This window comes from Zingiber officinale, chromosome 10A, assembly GCF_018446385.1.
Source record: "Zingiber officinale cultivar Zhangliang chromosome 10A, Zo_v1.1, whole genome shotgun sequence".
Taxonomy (NCBI): domain Eukaryota; kingdom Viridiplantae; phylum Streptophyta; class Magnoliopsida; order Zingiberales; family Zingiberaceae; genus Zingiber; species Zingiber officinale.
The window spans coordinates 34,917,689-34,936,909 of record NC_056004.1 but is presented as its reverse complement, the minus strand read 5'-3'; the positions used below and the strand labels follow the sequence as shown (position 1 = coordinate 34,936,909).

The 19,221-nt window shown below is 36.9% G+C and overlaps 1 protein-coding gene and 1 long non-coding RNA gene across 3 annotated transcripts; one reads left to right on the top strand and one right to left on the bottom strand.

Annotated features, from left to right (window-relative positions):
* Positions 1 to 3,134: 3,134 nt before the first annotated feature.
* LOC122027207 (SUN domain-containing protein 2-like) lies at positions 3,135 to 18,205 on the bottom strand. Of its 2 annotated transcripts, none has more exons than XM_042586124.1 (3): positions 18,075 to 18,205; positions 16,534 to 17,701; positions 3,135 to 3,691 (listed from the first exon to the last, which is right to left on the bottom strand). In XM_042586124.1, the coding sequence occupies exons 2-3, from the start codon at positions 17,632 to 17,634 to the stop codon at positions 3,398 to 3,400; spliced, it is 1,395 nt and encodes a 464-aa protein (XP_042442058.1). In that variant the 5' UTR covers positions 17,635 to 17,701; positions 18,075 to 18,205; the 3' UTR covers positions 3,135 to 3,397. The 2 variants fall into 2 exon arrangements, with proteins under 2 accessions (XP_042442058.1, XP_042442059.1); XM_042586125.1 differs by having other exon boundaries at positions 16,534 to 17,661; positions 18,075 to 18,202.
* Positions 9,155 to 9,872, top strand: LOC122027208. Its single transcript, XR_006124314.1, has 4 exons — positions 9,155 to 9,287; positions 9,378 to 9,439; positions 9,539 to 9,623; positions 9,852 to 9,872. It is a non-coding gene; the product is annotated as an uncharacterized LOC122027208 (long non-coding RNA).
* Positions 18,206 to 19,221: the final 1,016 nt, after the last annotated feature.

The following is a 19,221-nucleotide window of genomic DNA, read 5'->3' as shown; positions in this document are numbered from 1 at the left end:
ATGATTTAAAATCATATTTGCATCGTATGCATGTTTTAGTGAGGTAGATGGTTTCTTACTAAGCTTTTTAGCTTACAGATACTATTTTCCTTATACTGCAGATACAGGTAAAAGGAAAGTGGACTAGCAGTGGAAGCTAGAGGTCAATGCAGATCAAGATGTGTGTGGAAGGAACTGGAATAAAGATCCTAGGGATCTAGTTTTATTTTATTATGCATTAGAACGTGTTTAATATGTATTAGTACTTATAGCAAGCGTTATCTTATGTTTCTGTTAGTTAGCAAGAGAACAGTTTATAACCTTGTTAGTTTTGGTTTTCATATGTTTACACGCCATGAATTAGTATTCTATACCTTAATCATGTTTAGTATGTTAGTCATTACCTAGTAGAATGTTTCTCTTAGCTTGTATAGTGTTGTGTAGTGACTTTGACACGCATCAGTGCTGATATCAGGGGTCTGATACGAAATCAGAAACCCCTGATCGGTCAGCAGACCGATCAGGGAGTCTCTGATCGGTCGGTAGACCGATCAGGGACCTGGGTTCTGCGAACAGAAGCTTCTGTTCGTTCCCTGATCGATCCGTGGAACGATCAGGAGCTGGGTCGCGAAAAATGGCTCACTGATCGGTCAGCAGACCGATCAGTAAGCCACTGATAGATCTCATTGACCGATCAGGGACCAGCGGGATCGGTCGGCAGACCGATCCAGTAGCGTACAGAATTGCAGTGTAATTTGTGGATCGGTCGGTTGAACGATCCGAAGTTTCCTACCGTGCCAGTATTGGTAGATCGGTCTGTGGATTGATCCGAAGTTCATTATCAGTTGTAAACACCTCCCCTAGCATGTGTACAACTCCTAGGTACACCCAGAACACTAAGTTGAACTTTACAGCGTTTAGTTCAGTAAAATTTTAAATTAGCCAGTTTTCATTCCGCATTAATAGTCCAGCACAGCATAACTGTAGTGATCGGCCTCGCAGCCTAGTACGTAGGAGGCGGGTCGTTACATTAACTACCATGTTCAGGTTTCTAATAACGTTGCTCCATTGTCAACTGAAAGCTGCTCAGTCGCACGTATACCCGATCACCTAAACCCTCTAAAATCCCTTTGTCAAGAGTTATCACTAGCAGTCGCATCCGAACTCCATCTAATTGCCTGGAACCGTCTAGCATGTTTTCCTACAGTTGTTACACGTAATGGGTATGATTTAGAATATGAATTTACTAGCACATACTTGACTAGATTAACTCGTCTAATTCGGTTTTGCCAAGTAATCAGCCTCTAGCTGATTTCACACACTTGGACTTTTTGCCAAGCAATCAACATTTAGCTGATTCCACTCAGTTGACTTGAGTCATCTAGCATCTAACTAGGAATTTATCTGTCAAACCTTAATCACTAGGACTTAATTCACCTAGTCTCCGGCTAGGAATTTATCTGTCAAATCTTAATTATTTGAACTTGATTCACCTAGCTTCCAGCTAGGAATTTGGAAGTCAAGCCTTAATCACATAGACTTGATTCACCTACCTTCCAAATAGGAATTTGTCTACTTGGTCCCAACCAAGACTTTAGCTCATGCCTAGATTTACTAGGACTTGATCATTGTCTAGTTCACAACTAGGACTTTAACACTTGTCAAGTATCCTGCACTTGTAAACTTAACACAATTAGTTAGATCACATATAACTTAATTTTAACATTAGTCATATATCCAAATCATGGATTACATATTGTGCACCATGCACCAACACAATTGGTTCAAACTAAAAGATATTTTCTTGAGCAATCCATTCAAAATCAAACCAATCCAAATTATTTAACTGAAATCGAACATATCAAATTTTTAAACTAATCTAACTGACCGAACTTTTCAACAAAATTTAAAAAATTAAACTGATAAAATATTGATTAATTTGGTTTTTAACTAAATTAACCGAACTTTTCAACAATTATATATTTTTATCCAATTGTAACTTCCTTTTCGGTTAATTCAGAATTAGGGAATTGAGATTTTTTTTAATTTAGAAATTTAATGTCTGATTTATTCAGTTTAATTGAATTTTAACTAAATTAACCCAGCCAATATTTTTTTAAAAAAAAATAATATATGAAATAATTGAACTTTTAAATTTGATCACCTAGTCAGTTAATTCAATTTATCTAATTTTTTTTACCTCTAATTTTTGCTCTCTTTAACCTTATTTATTCACCTTCTCTGCCCATCGACTTCTGTGTTCTCGATAGTCACATGGTGCATCGCATAAAATCGGATCGAGTTCAAGGTGTCTACTTAGAGTGGCCATGAATCGGATCCGATGATTAAAAAAAGAATAATCAGGTTCTCAAATCCTATAATCTATATAAAAAATTAGAAAACTGAAATTATTTTTTATTTTTGAAAAGGTTAGAGAATTTGAGGATTTTCAAGTTTTTTTATATTAACATGGATAGAAATTGAAAAAAAAATATAAAATATGATTCACAAAAGAAAATTCATATTTGATACTTTATCAAATACAACCTCTACAACTTAGAGTGCAGTACATTCTCTTGTTGAAAATTTCACAAAGCAAGGGAGAACAAGTTCACATGAATTCTAAGCTCGAATATGATTACATTCTCTTGTTGAACATTTCACAAAACAAGGGAGAACGTTTATGTTCTATCGTAACATCATCATAATCTATCATCATCGAGCTCCCGTTGACTCCCGTGTATTCGTTCTATCGTAATATCATCATAGTCTATAATCATCAAGCTCCCGTTGACTCCTATGTGTTCTCAACAATCGAATGTTGCATCGCATAAAATCAGGTCGGGTTTAAAAATTATAAAACTGAATTTTTTATTTTATTTTTTTTTTTTGAAAAATTTAGAGAATTTGAGGCTTTAGAAGCTTTTTTTATATTAGGCTTGAGAGAAATTTTTTAAAAAAAATTATAAAGTATGATTCAAAAAAAAATCATATTTGATATTTTATCAAATACAACCTTTGCAACTTAGAGCCCACCGGTACATTTTCGGTCAAGTTCACATGAATAGTATACTGGAGTATGGTCACATTCTCTTGTTCAAGGCCATTTATACTTCAGTATTCTATTTGAAGATTTCACAAAGCAAGGGAGACCGTTTATGTTCTGTCATAACAACCTCATAATCTACCAATTTGCTCAGTTACAATTTAGTCTGTTAATAACACCAAAAGCTTAATGAAAATGGCATACTCGACAAAGAACTACAGTTACAACTATTTGAACAATCACGAGTCACTCAACGTTTAATATAATCGCTACAACCTCTAGAAAGACCCAAGTGATGAAGACTGAAGTCATTGTTACAGACAAAGAAGTACAACAGAAGATTAGCTCGAAGCAAGAGCTAGCACATGCTTACTAGTGCATGGTTGCTGGTGAGCTGAGTTCGTAACCATGAACCCTAAACCGATAAATGCAAGTTAGAGCTGAGTTCCCATGATTGGAGGTGAAGTCAAATCGAACCATGTTAACTACGCCACAATCAGTTGTCTCGATGTTGTAGGTTTGTGCATTACTCTTCTCTAGGTCATAGGAGAACTCAGTTAAGATGGAAATCTTCTTGGCATTGCTGGATAGATCATCGTCAGGTGATTCAAACCACCCAGATACCCGGCAATCTTTAGGAGCACTTGACCTGTCGTAGGCAACATTCTGCATATCATACATTCAAGGAGGGGCATCAGGAATTATGTTGCAGTCAAAAATATAACATCACACAAGAGATCAACTATGCATTTGCATCTAGTAGGATGAGATTTATTGACTTAGAGATACAGAAGGCATCAGAGTTGGCTATCAAATCAGAAGCTTAAAGGAACATGAGGTTGCATTTAAAAGGACAAAGCAAGGTATATATATGATTGAATATAGATTTGCTAAAATATTTGAGAACAACAATGACAAAAATAATTTAACAAATATACATTCATAATGATAATATCTACCTGAAGCCTCAAACTCAAATTTTAACCTCTTCAAAATTAGAAGCTCCCTTGGCACTTTGGTAATAGTGTACTGCTGTATTAACCTCTTCAGTTAAAATACGAGCATTTACAGTCCCCTTTTCACCAAAAATATATATTAAAGAATTCAAAGGTGCATCCATACTAGTACTACGGGTCATTGGATTTAATCGAGTGTAGACCCTGCTAGGATATGTTTTATATGTTAAAACATAACAATGCTCATGGCGACTCATAACTTTTTGAAATTTTACTATGGAACCAATTAGCATATACTTGGTCTAAAATTTCTCTCATTTCTTAAACTTTCCAATTAATAATGCTCCTAAACTTATTCAAGTCTCACTTCACTGGTCATGCAATAACAGCTTACCTATTCCTTATATTTCAAGCGTTGTTACATTGGCAATCATCTTTTTGTGTCACAACTGTTAGCCAGTTATTTAAACCCAAAACTTTCTAAGCAACTTGATATGGTTGATTTACAAAATCCTTATGTCACATTCCCTTTTTCATTTGAATACCTCATCTGAACTTGTACTGAACCTCATCTGAATACCACTCATGTTCACAAATTAAAGGTAAAAGGATTTACAGACAGGTAGTGCAAAAGAATATGAAATCAGATCAGGAAGAGATTACTCAAAGGGAAACCACGGATTCAAGAATAGGGTAGATCAGAAAGAGAGTACTCACAGAAACCATGGGCTCAAGAATAGGTAGATCAGAAAGAGAGTACTCACAGAAACCATGGGCTCAAGAATAGGCTAAGCATACACCTGAAAGAGCAAATAATCTGAATTAGTTATCATTCCTAGTGCTTCCTGAGGAATCATCAAGATTTGATGTGCTCGCACTGTCTCCAAGTGTGATGCACCTCCTCCTATGATGTTGTCTTAGGATCTAAAAAAAAAGGAACAAAGATACCCTTCTCAAACAAATCCATCAAAATATAATTCCAGTCCTCTAATTTGAATAAGCACTCAACGCTAAAATCTTCTATTAGTTGCATGTTGGAGAAACTTAATTTGGACCAAAAAAATAGTTAATGTAAAATTGAAATTTTAGTTAATCCTTTCTCTAAGTGCATCATAACATTCACGTAATCTGAAGCCTTGGCTTTATTCCCCAACAACTAAACGTCTAAATGTATATTTTAACTTGTTCATTTAACCGCTCAGCAGAGAACAGATATAGGAATTGGGCATTAAAATACAAAAGAAACCACAATAAAGTTTAATTTTATGTATTATCTGTTAGGGTTCCCAAACTCAGAATAAATAAAGAAACACACAGAATTGTATTAGGGTTAACAAAAACAATTTGGTAAAGAAATTCTCTCCACCAGCCAAAGCTAATGCTCTCTTGAAAATAATTCTTAGAATCCTTCCCCACTAACTTCCCACCAACTTATAACCACACACATACTATAAAACATGAGCACATAACTGCCACATAAATATAATTAACTCTAAAATATAAACTGTCTACTATATATTAATGTTGATATGCCCCTTTTGTGTTTTAGCCCTCCTGAAATATACAATCCATGTTTTAGGCTTGTTTCCCCCATGATGATCCAATAGGTTTCCCCCATAACCCAAGTTCACATCTAGAACTAGATTTCTATCATTACCACTTGTTGCAACTCTAGCCTTGTCCTCAAGGCAAAAATGAGGAAATTGAGTTCAAAGAGTGAAATCATCCTCCCACGTTGTGTCAATCATGTCCTTGTCCTTCCATTTGACTAGCCATTGAGAAATCACTTCGCCATTATGAACAATGTTTCTATTAGCAATCACATATTCGGGCTCCACATCATCTCCATGTGTTACCTCCAGTCCACTGGGTAGATCTGCTTGTACATTATACTCGCCAATAGCTTTCTTAAGTAATGATTCATGAAAGACGAGATGGACTCACGAATGAAGGGAAAGTTTGAGCTTATATGCAACCTCTCCATATTTTGCAATAACTTAGAAAGGTCCATAGTACCTTGCTGCCAATTTTTGATTAATCCTCTTAGAAACCATGTATGCTTGTGGGGCCTTAATTTAAGGAACACCCATTCTCCTACTGCATAGTACTTTCCTTTTTTTTATCAGCATATCTCTTCATATATTCTTGCGCCCTAGAAAGATTATATTTAAGTTGAAGGAGAGCTTCATTCCTGTCAAATAACTCCCTTGCCACTGCCTCAACTTTAGTTTCATTTGTTAAGAAACGAGTTAAAGTAGGAGGTTTTCAACCATAGACTACTTTAAAAGGAGTTTTACCAACAGTATATAAAAAGAAGTATTATACCATAATTCTACCGATGGTATCCTATAAGCCCAAGTTCTAGGCTGTTCAGAAATAAAACAACGTAAATATCCCTTCAAACATCTATTCAAGACTTTAGTTTTCCTATCTATTTCAGAATGGTAGGAAGATCTTATCTTAAGCATAGTGCCTTGCAGTCGAAAGATTTCTTTCCAAAAGTAACTAACGAATAATGGATCTCAGTCACTAATAATGGATTTAAGAACTCCATGGAGTCGTATAATTTCTCTAGTAAATAATACAACTACTATCTTGGTTGTATAAGGATGTTTCAACAATATAAAATGTGCATATTTGTGTCCTCTTGATCGAGGAAGCCCAGTGACAAAATCCATAGAGATGTCATCCTATATTAGATCCGGAATCGGCAAAGCTTGGAGCAGTCCTCTAAGAACGGTTGCAGCATATTTGTTTCTTTGACACACATCACAAGACTACACAAACTCTTGTACACAACGCTTCATACCTATCCAATAAAGATTACCTCTGTAAGTTTTCAAGAAACCGGAATGTCCTCCTAACACACTGTTTGGGAGGAGGTGAGGGAAGGGGAAGGAAGGGTAAAGAAGGAGAAAAGAAACTTAAAACCCTATTTGGGAGGAAGTGAGCTACGGAAAGGAAAGGTAAGGAAGGGTAAGCTTTAACCTTCTTTACCTATGAAACGAAAGAATTTCTTACACCTCGATTTGGGGTGTCAGGAAGGGTAAGGGGAACCAAAAATATTTATGTTTCAATTTTATCCCTGTTTTATTATATTAATTTCAAAAGTCATTGTTTTAGGTATTTTTTGAGTCTTGACGAAAAACGCTCGCACCGCCAAACTCGCATTGCTCGACGCTCACATTTCGTTGACGTAGATGCCAATGCCAACTCCGACGCCAACGCCGACTTCGACGCCAACTTCGACGTCGACGCCAACACTGACTTCGATGTCGACTTCAACAAATGAGTTACAATTGATTGAACTAATAAGTCTTAACCAATAAATGTATGCAAAATGCACAAGGTTCTTGAACATGCAAGTCTTTAACAAAAGTGAGGGCAATTTTGTACCTTTATATATTTAACCTTCATTATCCTCACTTTCCTCCCAAACACGGGAACACATGTTACATTAATAAATCTTCCCTCCCTCCCAAATAAGGAGAATATAAATACTTTACTTCCCCTCCCTTCCTTTCCTTTCCTCTTCCGTTAATGAACCTTCGCTCACCCCATCCAACCAGAAGGTAAAGGGGAAGAATGAAATTCCTTTAGGAGTAATTGTATCAAAGGAGATGAAGTAGATATAACAAGTTTATTGTTGTAGTATAGAACTCCTTGTTGCATCTCAAAATGTGGATGAGAATCTGGATTGTTGGTTAAAACAGTCATAATTTTCTACAATTGATGATCTTGTTTAGCTTCTTCAATAAGATGTTCATCTTCCTCCCATGTAGGGTAAGACACTAAAGTGTGATATTCACTTTCTTCGTATATTCTGGATAATGAATTAGCTTTATTTTCCGGATCTGATTTGTAAATAACTTCAAACTGATAACCGAATAACTTGGTCATCCAACATTGTTGATCTATGGTTGGGATCCGCTCTTATAGTAAATGTTTAAAACTCTTTTGATCAATATACACTATAAAAGGTCTCCCAAGAAGATAGGGATGCCAATGTTGCATAGACAAAACCAAAGCCATCAATTCTTTTTCATATGCAAATTTTGACAAATTCCCTTCTGATAAAACTTTACTAAAATAAGCTATTGTTCTTCTATTTTGCATTAATACAACGTCAATTCCTCTTCCAAAGGCGTCACACTCAATCTCAAAAGGCTTGGAAAAATATGGAAGTGCAAGAACGGGGACTAGTCAAGAGTCTTTTGAGTTCCAAAGAAAGATTTTAAAGAAGTTAATCCCCAATGAAAATTATCCTTCTTAGTCAATTCTGTCAAAGGCTTAGCTACTTTACCATAATTTTCTACAAATTTCCGATAGTAACCTGTCAAACCCAAAAAAATCCTCTTACTTCTTTGACATTCTTTGGAATCCGACAATCCAAAATACATTGAATTTTAGAAGGATCAACTGAAAGACCTTGTCTAGAAATGATAGGATCCAAATATTCTAGTATTGTTATGCCAAAACTACACTTCTTGGAGTTAGCCACAAGCTGATTCTTAACAACTTCCAACACCATAGAAAGGTGAGACAAATGTGTAGGCCAATATACACTAAAATAACATCAAAGAAAACCAATACAAACTTACGAAGGAACTGTAAAATACCGGAAATAGGCGAATATTAATAAGGGAATTTTCCAGAATTTTTGAAAAATTTTCTGGAATTTTTCGGAGCTCGTAAGGACGAGTTGACGGGGATAAAAACAGGGCTCGGAAAAGCCTGTTTAGGCTACCCTGTTTTAATGAGGAAAAGTTTTATTTTTCTTTTCCTTTTTCTTTTCTTATTCTTTTCCTCTTATTCTTCCCGCATGCCCTAGCCTTTCCCTTCGCTCGGCGATCTCTCTTCCTCCTCGCGCCGAGCCGCCGAACCACCTGTGCCCTAACCGCCAGGAACCCCAGCGCCGGCAGCCGGTTAATTGCCTTGCCCTAGCTTGGATTGCGAGCCCTCTCCGCCGCTGAGATCAGGAAACTCGCCGGCAACGCTCAAGCCATTGCCGGTTTTTCCCCTTCTCGGCACCCTATCTCCGATCACCTCACATTAGAGCCGAACTCTCCTTTTTCCCTCATCTCTCGCGACGCCGACCTTCTCCACGCCGAGTTCTGCACAGAGCCACCGCCGACCGAGCCACATCCTGGTCCTCTCCTCCGCGCGGGCTGCGCCCTTTGCTCCTCTGCCCTAGAACTCGAGCCGCTGCTGTCGACCGAGATTTTTCTGCCCTAACGCCAGTTGCCACCACCTCTGTGCCTGCCGACGCCGTTGCCCTAGTGCTCTCTGCCTTGAGCAAATCCACGGTGAGATTTAGTTTGGTTGGAAATCCTGTGGGTTCAAGAATCTGGATTAATTGCTGTTTTGGTTTGTTCAATTTGTTCCAGCAGCAACAGCAACCCATTTGTGCTGGTAGCCACAGTTCTGGTGTGGATCAACAAGCACGGCTACGAGTTGGGTAAGAAAAATTAGGTGTTGCTGATTTTATGATGTCCTCATCTTAATTGGACAATGGGAAAGAATTCTAATGGGATTTGCTGTGGTTTCCTTGATCCAGCAATTTATTTAGTTGCTAGCGGCGACAAGTTGATCTTCAGTTGTGCGGTTGACAGAATCTTTAGAGTGGTGCAGATTTAAATTGGGTAAGATACTTAATTGAGTTTGTTTGGATATGTTTGATTCATTATATAGTTGGTGGTTCATGTGTAGTTTGGTCGACTTGTGGTTAAGTTAGGAATGGAATCCTAAGCTTTGGATTAGGGATAGTTAACTGTGATTAACTATTTAATTAGGGTTCCTGGAGAAAAATAATTTTGGTTTAGCTATTTTGCTTATAATTAAATTTAGCTAAACTATACGGTTTCTTACAGGACTTTGATTCGAGACGAGTATCTCGATTGTCGGATTGGACCATTTCGATTGGAGGCGGGTACTTTTGACTTATTGTCTTTGATATGCTTAGTAATTAAATTAACAAGATGCATTAATTGTGTTTCTTACTTGTTTCGGTTAATCACTGCCTAATACATGCTACCTGTTGATTGATTGTTTGTTTACATCTTGTATGGATATGTACCTGATTCCACATGCTCATGGGTAGTGTGATATAACCATATTTTACCATGTCAGGACCTAGGTTTGATACCTTATATGATCAGATACCTTGATATGATTCATTCGCTTTGGTGCACATTATGATATGTCCAGAGGTTGGTTTAGTATATTACCATGTTTAGTGACATGCACCATTCGCATGATTGCAGTTGAGTGATTGATTGCTCCTTTATTGTCGAGCACTTTGCCATCACCGGTGCTCCGTTGTGGCCTTCACGGGTAGCGGGACACGCGTGCGTCTTCCGCTCCGTTGGTCCGCCATGGGTAGTGTGACGTAGCACGTTAGAGATCCCTCCCGTCACAGCGTATCGGGAGAGCATGCGCGCCCCCATTTATGATTTGGGGTAGGAGTATGTGTGTACTCCGAAGATCCCGTCCACTTTGGCCACTCATCGTGAGTAGTGATGCAGAGTGCACGTCACCCTATCCACTCGGTCCCATGTTGTGTGAGTCCCGACCGTGACATTGGCATCATATGCATTATTGTTTATGTTTGTGTTTGTTGCACTTATATGCTGCATATTGCTTGGATACATATAGGTCTTCTATACCTTTCGGACTGTTTGTCCTTTTACCAGGTCCTGGTTAGTGTAGATTCTCTCCTGTTCTCTTCGATTTGCATCTATCTTTATTATTGTCAGGAGACTGTACGCATGATTAATGCTAAGTGTTATTTCTTTACTTTGCATATCAACTGTACCTGCTGAGTCCATTGTTGTTATTTTCAGGTTGATGCTGTCAGGAGGGAGTTCCAGTTGCTAGTCCCCTGCAGACCTCCAGCTATTTGCTATCGTTTGTATTATTTTTGATTCTCACTTGACTATATTTGGATTTGGATGTTGAATACTTAGATATTATATAATTTGTCTCGTTGATGGATTTGTTTTCGATTTTATACTACTACATGCCTGCCTGGACGACAGAAGAGGTAAGAAAAATCGGATTTGGGCTTTACGAGTGTAGTTGAGTAGGGTTGATTTCGAGTCAGAGTATTACTTTGTTGTTTATTTTATTAACTGCGTGGTTGTGACAGCCAGAGGCTGAATACTTATATAAACTGCGTGGTGATTGGTTTTATTTACTGTTATTATTCCAGCCACCTGTGGCTGAGGTATATGGGTTATGTAGAAGTTTCAGATTGTCCGCCGTACAGGGGAGATGCTGCCGAAATGAGTGGTACTACTCTTGGAGCTAGATATTAATTAAGTGAGTTGTCAGTAACTTACTTAATTAGTGGACATTTGTTATCTTAAACACAGGGAGACTAACAAACTCATGATAAGAAGGAGCCCAAAATGTAATTTTGGATTGGTGCGGTAGTTCAATAATAGTTCTCTAGTGGAATGAATTATTATTGATAAAATTAAGTTGTGTTCGGGGCGAGCACGGGATGCTTAATTTTATCGGGAGACCAAAACCAATTCCTCCTCTCGGTCCCTATCGTAGCCTCTTAATTATAGAGTACTATACTCACCTATACCCACCTTCTTACCCATGCCATAAGGGGTCGGCCAAGCTAGCTTGGAGACCAAGCTAGGGTCGGCCAAAGTTTGGTTCATGGGTGCTTCAAGGTGGCCGGCCCTAGCTTGGGTTCAAGCTTGGTGTGGCCGGCTTTTATTTTTTAAAATTTTTCTTATGTGGATAACATGTTTTAAAAGAGAGTTTAAAAATTTAAATCTTTCCTTTTATAAGATTCTACAAAAGATTAAGAGAAGAGCTAAATCTCTTTCCTTATTTGTAGATTAAAAGGTTGATTTTAATTTTGGTTAAAACTTTCCTTTTTAACCATGTTCATGATTTAAAAGAAAGTTTAAAAAATTAATAATTCTCTTTTATTAGTTTCTACAAAAGATTAAGAAAAGATTTGATATCTTTCCTTATTTGTAGATTAAAAGAGATTTTAATTTTTAGAGATAATTTTCTTTTTATCCACATGTTTAAAAGAAAGATTTTAATTTATTAAATTTCCTTTTTATAAACCAATCATGAAGGGATTAAATTATTGGAGAAATTTTTATAAATTTCCGGAAACAAATTAGGAAGGTTTTAATTCTTGATTGAATTAAATTTCCTTTGATTGGAGGTTTGTTGTGTGGCCGGCCATGTTGATTAAGAAGAGGAATTTGATTTTAATTAATTAAAATTTTCTTTTTCATGGCAAAGGAATTAAGGAAGTTTTTATTAAAGTTTCCTTATTTGCCAAAACCAAGGATTATAAAAGAGGAGGTAGAGGAGCCTTCATGAGATGAACTTCTATTCTTTTTCTTTCCTCTCCTCTTTGATTTTGGTGACCGGCCCTATTTCTCTCCTCTCCTCTTGTTGGCCCAAACTTATCTCTTGGTGGAGCTTTTGTTTGTGGCCGGATCAAGGAAGGAGAAGAAGGAGAGAAAGCCAGCCTCGTCTCTAGCATCCCTTGGAGCATTGGTGGTGGCCGAAATTCTTCATCCTTGAAGGAGTTTATTGTGGCCGAAATCTAGAAGAAAGAAGGAAGGTGGAAAGGTGGTTCTCATCTCGGAAGATCGTTGCTCACACAACGTCCGAAATTAGAAGAGGAATACGGTAGAAGATCAAGAGGTCTTTCTAAAAGGTATAACTAGTATTTTTCCTTTCCGCATCATACTAGTTATTTTTGGAAATAATACCAAATACAAGAGGCATATGATTTTAGTGTTTCAAATATGTTTTTCGATATTGTGTTCTTTTGTTTTATTTTTCCTTGTGATTTGATTGTTTTTCTCGGTTAACCTAAAGTTATTTTAGGAAATTAAATATTAGCTTTCCATAAAAGGTTTTGTCTAGTCGGTGGTGGTTGCTCCCATATCCAAGAAGGTCGTGTGCCTCGCCATGTCAGTACTGGGAACCAATTATGGAAAATAATATTTAATAGAATTAATAACTTAAGGTGATTTGGGTCGAACGTGTTAAGTTCCGCAGGAGACCCAAGTCAAAACCTAAAAGAACGAATAGATTAAGTTTTGGATCAAACGTGTTAAGTTCCGCAGGCGATCCAAAATTTAATTTAAAAGAACACATGGTAGCTAGGAAAAGGTTCAGACCTTTGTACAAAATTTTTGTACAGTGGAATCTCTAGGCTTTCCGAGTAGCATGGGTAACGGTACAGACGTACACTAACACTATAGCATGTTGTTGACTGCGCGTAGGTGGTAACCTGCTCCCTTCTTTGAAAACTGCAGAAAATCTTTCCAATAACTGCGATAATTCCAACTGTTGTGATGCATTCAATTCTGATTCTGGTGGTAATGTTGTTTGAGAAGGAACTCCCTCTGCTGCCCATAAAAACCCATCAATAGTAACAGAATGTCATTGCAAAAGGCAATATAGGGAGCAAGATTCTGGCCCCTTTTGTCTGTTTGTTTACTCTTCTTAGAAGCCTCCAACTTACCTTGTAGGATGACTAAAAGATCTTCATGAAGGAACTGCATGGTCATCTCCTTCCAATCCATTACAACTTTCCCCAATGTTTTCAACAGGAAACTCCCAGGACTACATCTACACCTCCAATTCTAATACATATGCCTCTTTTCAACTCAAAAGTTCCCAAGCAAATGTATAACTCGGGACACTTCCCTTTAGCAAACACTTTATGCCCATCACCAAGTTTAATTCCCAATTTCCTTGTCTCGTGCACCTTCAATCTGAGAGCTACAGTTAATTGAGGAGAAATAAAATTATGGCTGGCTCCACTATCTATAAGCACCACAATAGCAATCCCTATTAATTTGCCTTCTAACTGCATGGCTCTATTGTTATTTGTAAACTCTGAATTCATACCCAAATCCTCCTCATCTTATGAATTCTCTGCCTCAGGACCCACTATCTCTCCATCTGAATTTAATCTTTCATTTTCTTCCAACACTAGTAACTTCAATTGTTTCTCTGCACATTGGTGAAGTGGGTGGAATTTTTCACCACATTTGAAGCATAATCCCTTTGCCCTTCGTTCCATTAATTCTAGGTAAGAAATGAAACGAATTCCTTTGAATTTTTCCATGAACCCTCACATATCTCCTTCTCCTTTTCGTGTTGTAGAGGCTAGGGATAAAAAAGGATTTCTATTTGATGCAAAACCTGCATTACTAGCTTCCTTAGAGTCACGAATCTTGTTGGAACCCCATCTTGTCTGCCTATTTGAAAAGACTGACTCAATTTCTTTTAAATTGAATTCGGCCCTACATATGGTTGAAAACTACCCAGACCAACACTGCTTGGGCCGAAATTGCTCTATAACTTCCCTTTCCGTAATGTCTTTTGTGAAATCTCCCCCTCCTCTAACAATTTCACTTACACATCCTTTGCCATGAGCATTAATTGCCCTCTAGTCTCTAGACAATGGATTTAGTGTTCGAACTCTTCTTCGGATATGAAGTTGTAATCCACTCATGAAATAGCCAATATATTGCTCTTTTGGTAGACACAGAACTTGCGAAGAAATCAACTCAAAGGCTTCAATGAATTCTTCCACATTTTCAATTTGTTTTAATGTTGCCAATTCTTCAAAAGGATTTTCATGTCTATACTTTCCATAACGAGCAATGAGAGCGTGTTTAAGTTTTTTCCAAGTTAGATTAACTTCAATCTCCTTAAGAAGACTAACAATGAATGGTAGGGCCTTCCATACATATACCAACTTGACCTTAACTTCATCAGAAGTATTCTAGACTTCGAAATAAATTTCAGCCCTAGTAATCCGTGCCACTAGATCTCAACCATCAAACATTGGTAATTCTACTTTCTTAAGAGGCATCTTGTACTCCTCTAATTGCTCACTTTGATGTTCTTGAGGCGCAAATTAAGATGACTGATCAGCAAAAATGGATGCCCCTTTCAATGGTGTTGCTTCAACCCTTGTTCAAAGAGAACTATGTTGTTGTACTTCCGACATCAATCGTTGCATAATACCTCTGATTTCTTCCATACTTCCTTCTTGCGTCACCACCCTCTCTTCCAAAACATTAACCCTATCTGGCGTCTTTGGCATTCCTTCTAAGCATACAACCCCTCTTATACCCGTCAGATCAGACCAATGTTAGGTTTCAAAACTCAAAATAAAGAAACACACAAAATTGTATTAAGGTTAACAAAAACAATCTGGTAAAGAAACTCTCTCCACCAGCCATAGCTAACGCTCTCTAATGAAAATAATTCTCAAATTCCTTCCCCACTAACTTCCCACCAACTTATAACCATACACATACCCTAAAACATGAACACATATCTGCCATAGAAATATAACTGACTCTACAATATAAACTGTCTTCTATATATTAATGTTGGTCTACCCCTTTTGTATTTTAGCCCTCCTGAAATATACAATCCATGTTTTGGGCTTGTTTCCTCCATGATGATCCAGCATTCCCCCATAGCCCAAGTTCACATTTGGAACTGAGTTTCTATCATTATCACAATTGCTTCAGTTTATAAAACCTGACTAACATATGATTAAACTTTACAAATTCTTCAATCCGGCACATATAGCCAACAAAACATGTGAAACGTGCCATGCCATTAAAGGTGCTTGAGCACTTACCCAGGTGCCCAATCCAGGTGAAGTGAGAAGAATCTCAAGGACCTTAGTTGCCCTTGCATAGATGCTTGCCTCATGCAACACCTAGACAAAGCATTGACTGAGGTGTTGGAGTGGTGTTATAAACTCTACTGACCTTTAATGCCAACTTTTTAAAATTTGAACCTCCACTTCAGTAGCATGGCATGCATGGGTCTATGCAAATATAGAATTTAGGCTCACTGAGGGAGTTTAACCCAACATGCATTGACTCAATCCAAATCGTATTAGAAGATCAAATTGAATCCAACTTCTGTTCTCCAAAAATTTTCCATCTTTGAATGTTGGAACTCCCGCTCTTGCAGCAGCACTAACACCTTGTTCCCAAATCAATTAGTAAAACCATAGTTCTGTTGGTTATGTCTATTGCCAGATGAATATGCATACAAATGTATACCCAAACCCTAATTAAGAGTCAAGTTGGACTTGAAAAGCAGTAAGTTGTGTGCCCTGCTTCACTCAGATGAGAGCCTGATTTTCGCAAATAAATGCCTAATAATTTATTAACTGATTGAAAGTCACATATGAGAATCAAAACACTACATTAGAAGAAACAAAATTATAAATGGAAATGGTCGCATATTCTTTTAATTTATAAAATTAGCATTATAAAGTTATACTACACGTGTGTGAATCCTGTACATTTAAGATATATCAAGGATAGCATACTAATTGTTTACACTTAGTTCTATCTTATCATTGTGTTCTTGATAGAACCATAGTGACATAAACTCAAGAGGCATAATAGAAGTATGCTTTGGTAATAGAAAATCCACTACAATTACAAAGAACAGTTAGCCATGTGGCAAAAGCAAAAAAGAAACATAAGGAAGAAAAGTGGGGGAAAGACACACCTTTGAGACATGCTCCAAAGTTACAGCCTCGGGAATAATCCCTGTTCGTAGCCTAATTTCAACAAATCCACTGCTTCCTTGCAAAGAAAAACATTGGCCAGGTTCTCCAAAGCTTGGAGATAGCATCTTATGTGAATTAGCATGAACTCCATTGCGACCAGTAGCACTAGTAAACCAATTGGAACCTTTTCCAAGACAGTAAGGTGTTGAGTGCCTGACCACCTTAGTCCCACCAGAAGCTAAAGCATAATCAACTCTTCCAAGACCATCAGCAGCATGCTTGTCTATCTCTTTTTGAACAATATCACTAGCAAAAGCCCTAATTTGATCCAAGTCAAATATCATACTTGTGTCGTCCATATTTTTACTGTTCTTTAACTCAAGTATGAGTTTCTCAAAGTCTTCCCTTGAGATGAGATCCAATTCATTCAATTCACTCAAAGATTTGCCCAAAGAATCAGCTTTAGATTCCAACTTCTTGAGTTGTTCCTCAAAGAATGCTCCTTTGTTTTTGACTTGCTTAAAAATTTCTTTGGTTGTGATGCTTATTTCACTCCCAATTTTCTTGTCAACTACGTCTAACTGGATCTGTAACATCTTAGCAGTCTTCTTTAAAGATGTCTCCACTTCAGAAATTCTGCTTTCATACTCCAAAGCAGCTAAGGCAGTGTTAGCATTCTCCCCAGTGCTATGAGTCCATCTCCAAATTGTCTGCCCCAACCATAATAGTGAAGCAAGAAGCAAACAATTCTTGGTAAGAATGCTCAGTACAATCTGCCACTTGGATTTTTCTGGTTTTCGTACAAGTTTCTTGCGCTGTGGAGACACTGTAGGTGAAGCAACCAACCCTTTCCTCAATGTTGAATAATCTTTTGTTCTCTCAACCACAGTTTCTCTTCTTACTGTATGGTTCAGATCCTTACCATTCAAAACTCCATTGGTTCCTCCTTTAGAAAGGCCATCAGCAGTTAATCTCTTCTCCACTGCTACCATTGTTCTCCTCCGTGAATTTGGCTTCCCATTTGCATCTAAACCAAGAGAGACGCTAGTGTTAGCAACTGGCGATGCAGCAGCTACTCCAGCAGAAGTGGAAGCAGGCATGGCTTCAAGTTGATGCTCGTTCAATCACTACCAAGGAGACAAACCATCAAAAGTTCAGCAACACGACCTAAAAATTCAAAACAAGAGACTCCATCAGTCGATTCTTCTATCCCTAGATACGAAAGTTAAAGTGAAAATTTCATTGAACAAAAATAAATAGAAGCTAATCACACCGAAAAAACTACGAATCTTACACAAGCACTGGCAGCGGCAATTTGCGTTAAAATCGATGAGTAAAGACATCAAAATTCCATCTTTAAGAGAAATCAAGAACACTATCACATCAAACAAAATCGTTGCGAAAAGAACCAGCTTGAAAACCTAATTTACTGCGACACGAAAACCTAATCGAACAAAACATTTTTAATGCAGATCTCACCAAGCATAGCTGGGAAAAGAGAGAACAAGTCAATGAATGGATCGACGAGGCAAGCAATTACCGAGGATGTCGGATCGGCGAGGCGTCGTCTCGCGCCGCGACTGCAAGGGCCGTGGATCCAGAGGTGAGCGCCTGAGGAGGGATCCACCCTGTTTCAAATTTGACAAAGAATAAGATACCACATGACACGTCATCTGCGCTATAGGTCAAGTTAATTTTGTAAAACATAATTAATTTTTATATTTTAAAAATTACTCTTTAAATATTTTCTCTCGTAATTGTTTTGGAAGTGCTATGCCATGTAAGCTGGTTAAGCATGGCTTAACTTTTTTTACAAGTTTGTGTTACACCAAAAAGAATTTTTTTATATTATTTATTTTAAAAAATATTAAGATTGTTAATAAAAAAAATATTATTCAATATAATAAGTATTGTCAAATTTTGGCAATTGTGTTTAATATTAATAGATAAATGTTAAAATTATTTTCAGAACAATAATAAATTTGGAAAATAATTAATTTTAAAAATATTAATTTAAAAAAGGAAATATCTATTGAGAATTAACGCGATTAAGAAATAATTTGCCCCTTTCAGTTTTCACTGCAAACTTATTCCATATACTAGCGTAGATACTTGATTTTTCCGAATTAATTTTTCCCATTTAAAAGAAAAAAGCAAAAGCAAATTATTTTAGACCAAAAAAAAATAGAGGATTCATGAGCAAGAGAACTGTGTAAAAATTTACTTTGTTGATACATATTCAAATATAATTCTTCTATAAAAATAATTTATTTTAAATATCCTAATATACCATTTCAAACTATTCTTTTTAAAATAAAAATATTAAAACAATCTATTTGGAATTTGGCTTCCCAAACAAAGTCTAGAGTTATCAACTTCTAAAGAAATTCTTAAATTTATGGCGCCGTAGTTGGACCCCGTTCTATTGATATAATACTTTATTTCTCACATATCTTTATTTATGATTTATTAATAAACGAATCTCACCCACATTAATAATTTTGAGAAAAAAAACGCTCATAATAGTTTGAGTTTTTTATTAAGCTTTTTGAATTTTACAAAATCCTTAAAAATTTTACATTGAAGATGCCCCTTAATTTTAAGTACAGATTTTCTGGACCACAAAGTATGATTCAAAAGATAGACCATTCTATTTATTAATGGAATCTCATAGATCTTACTTATAT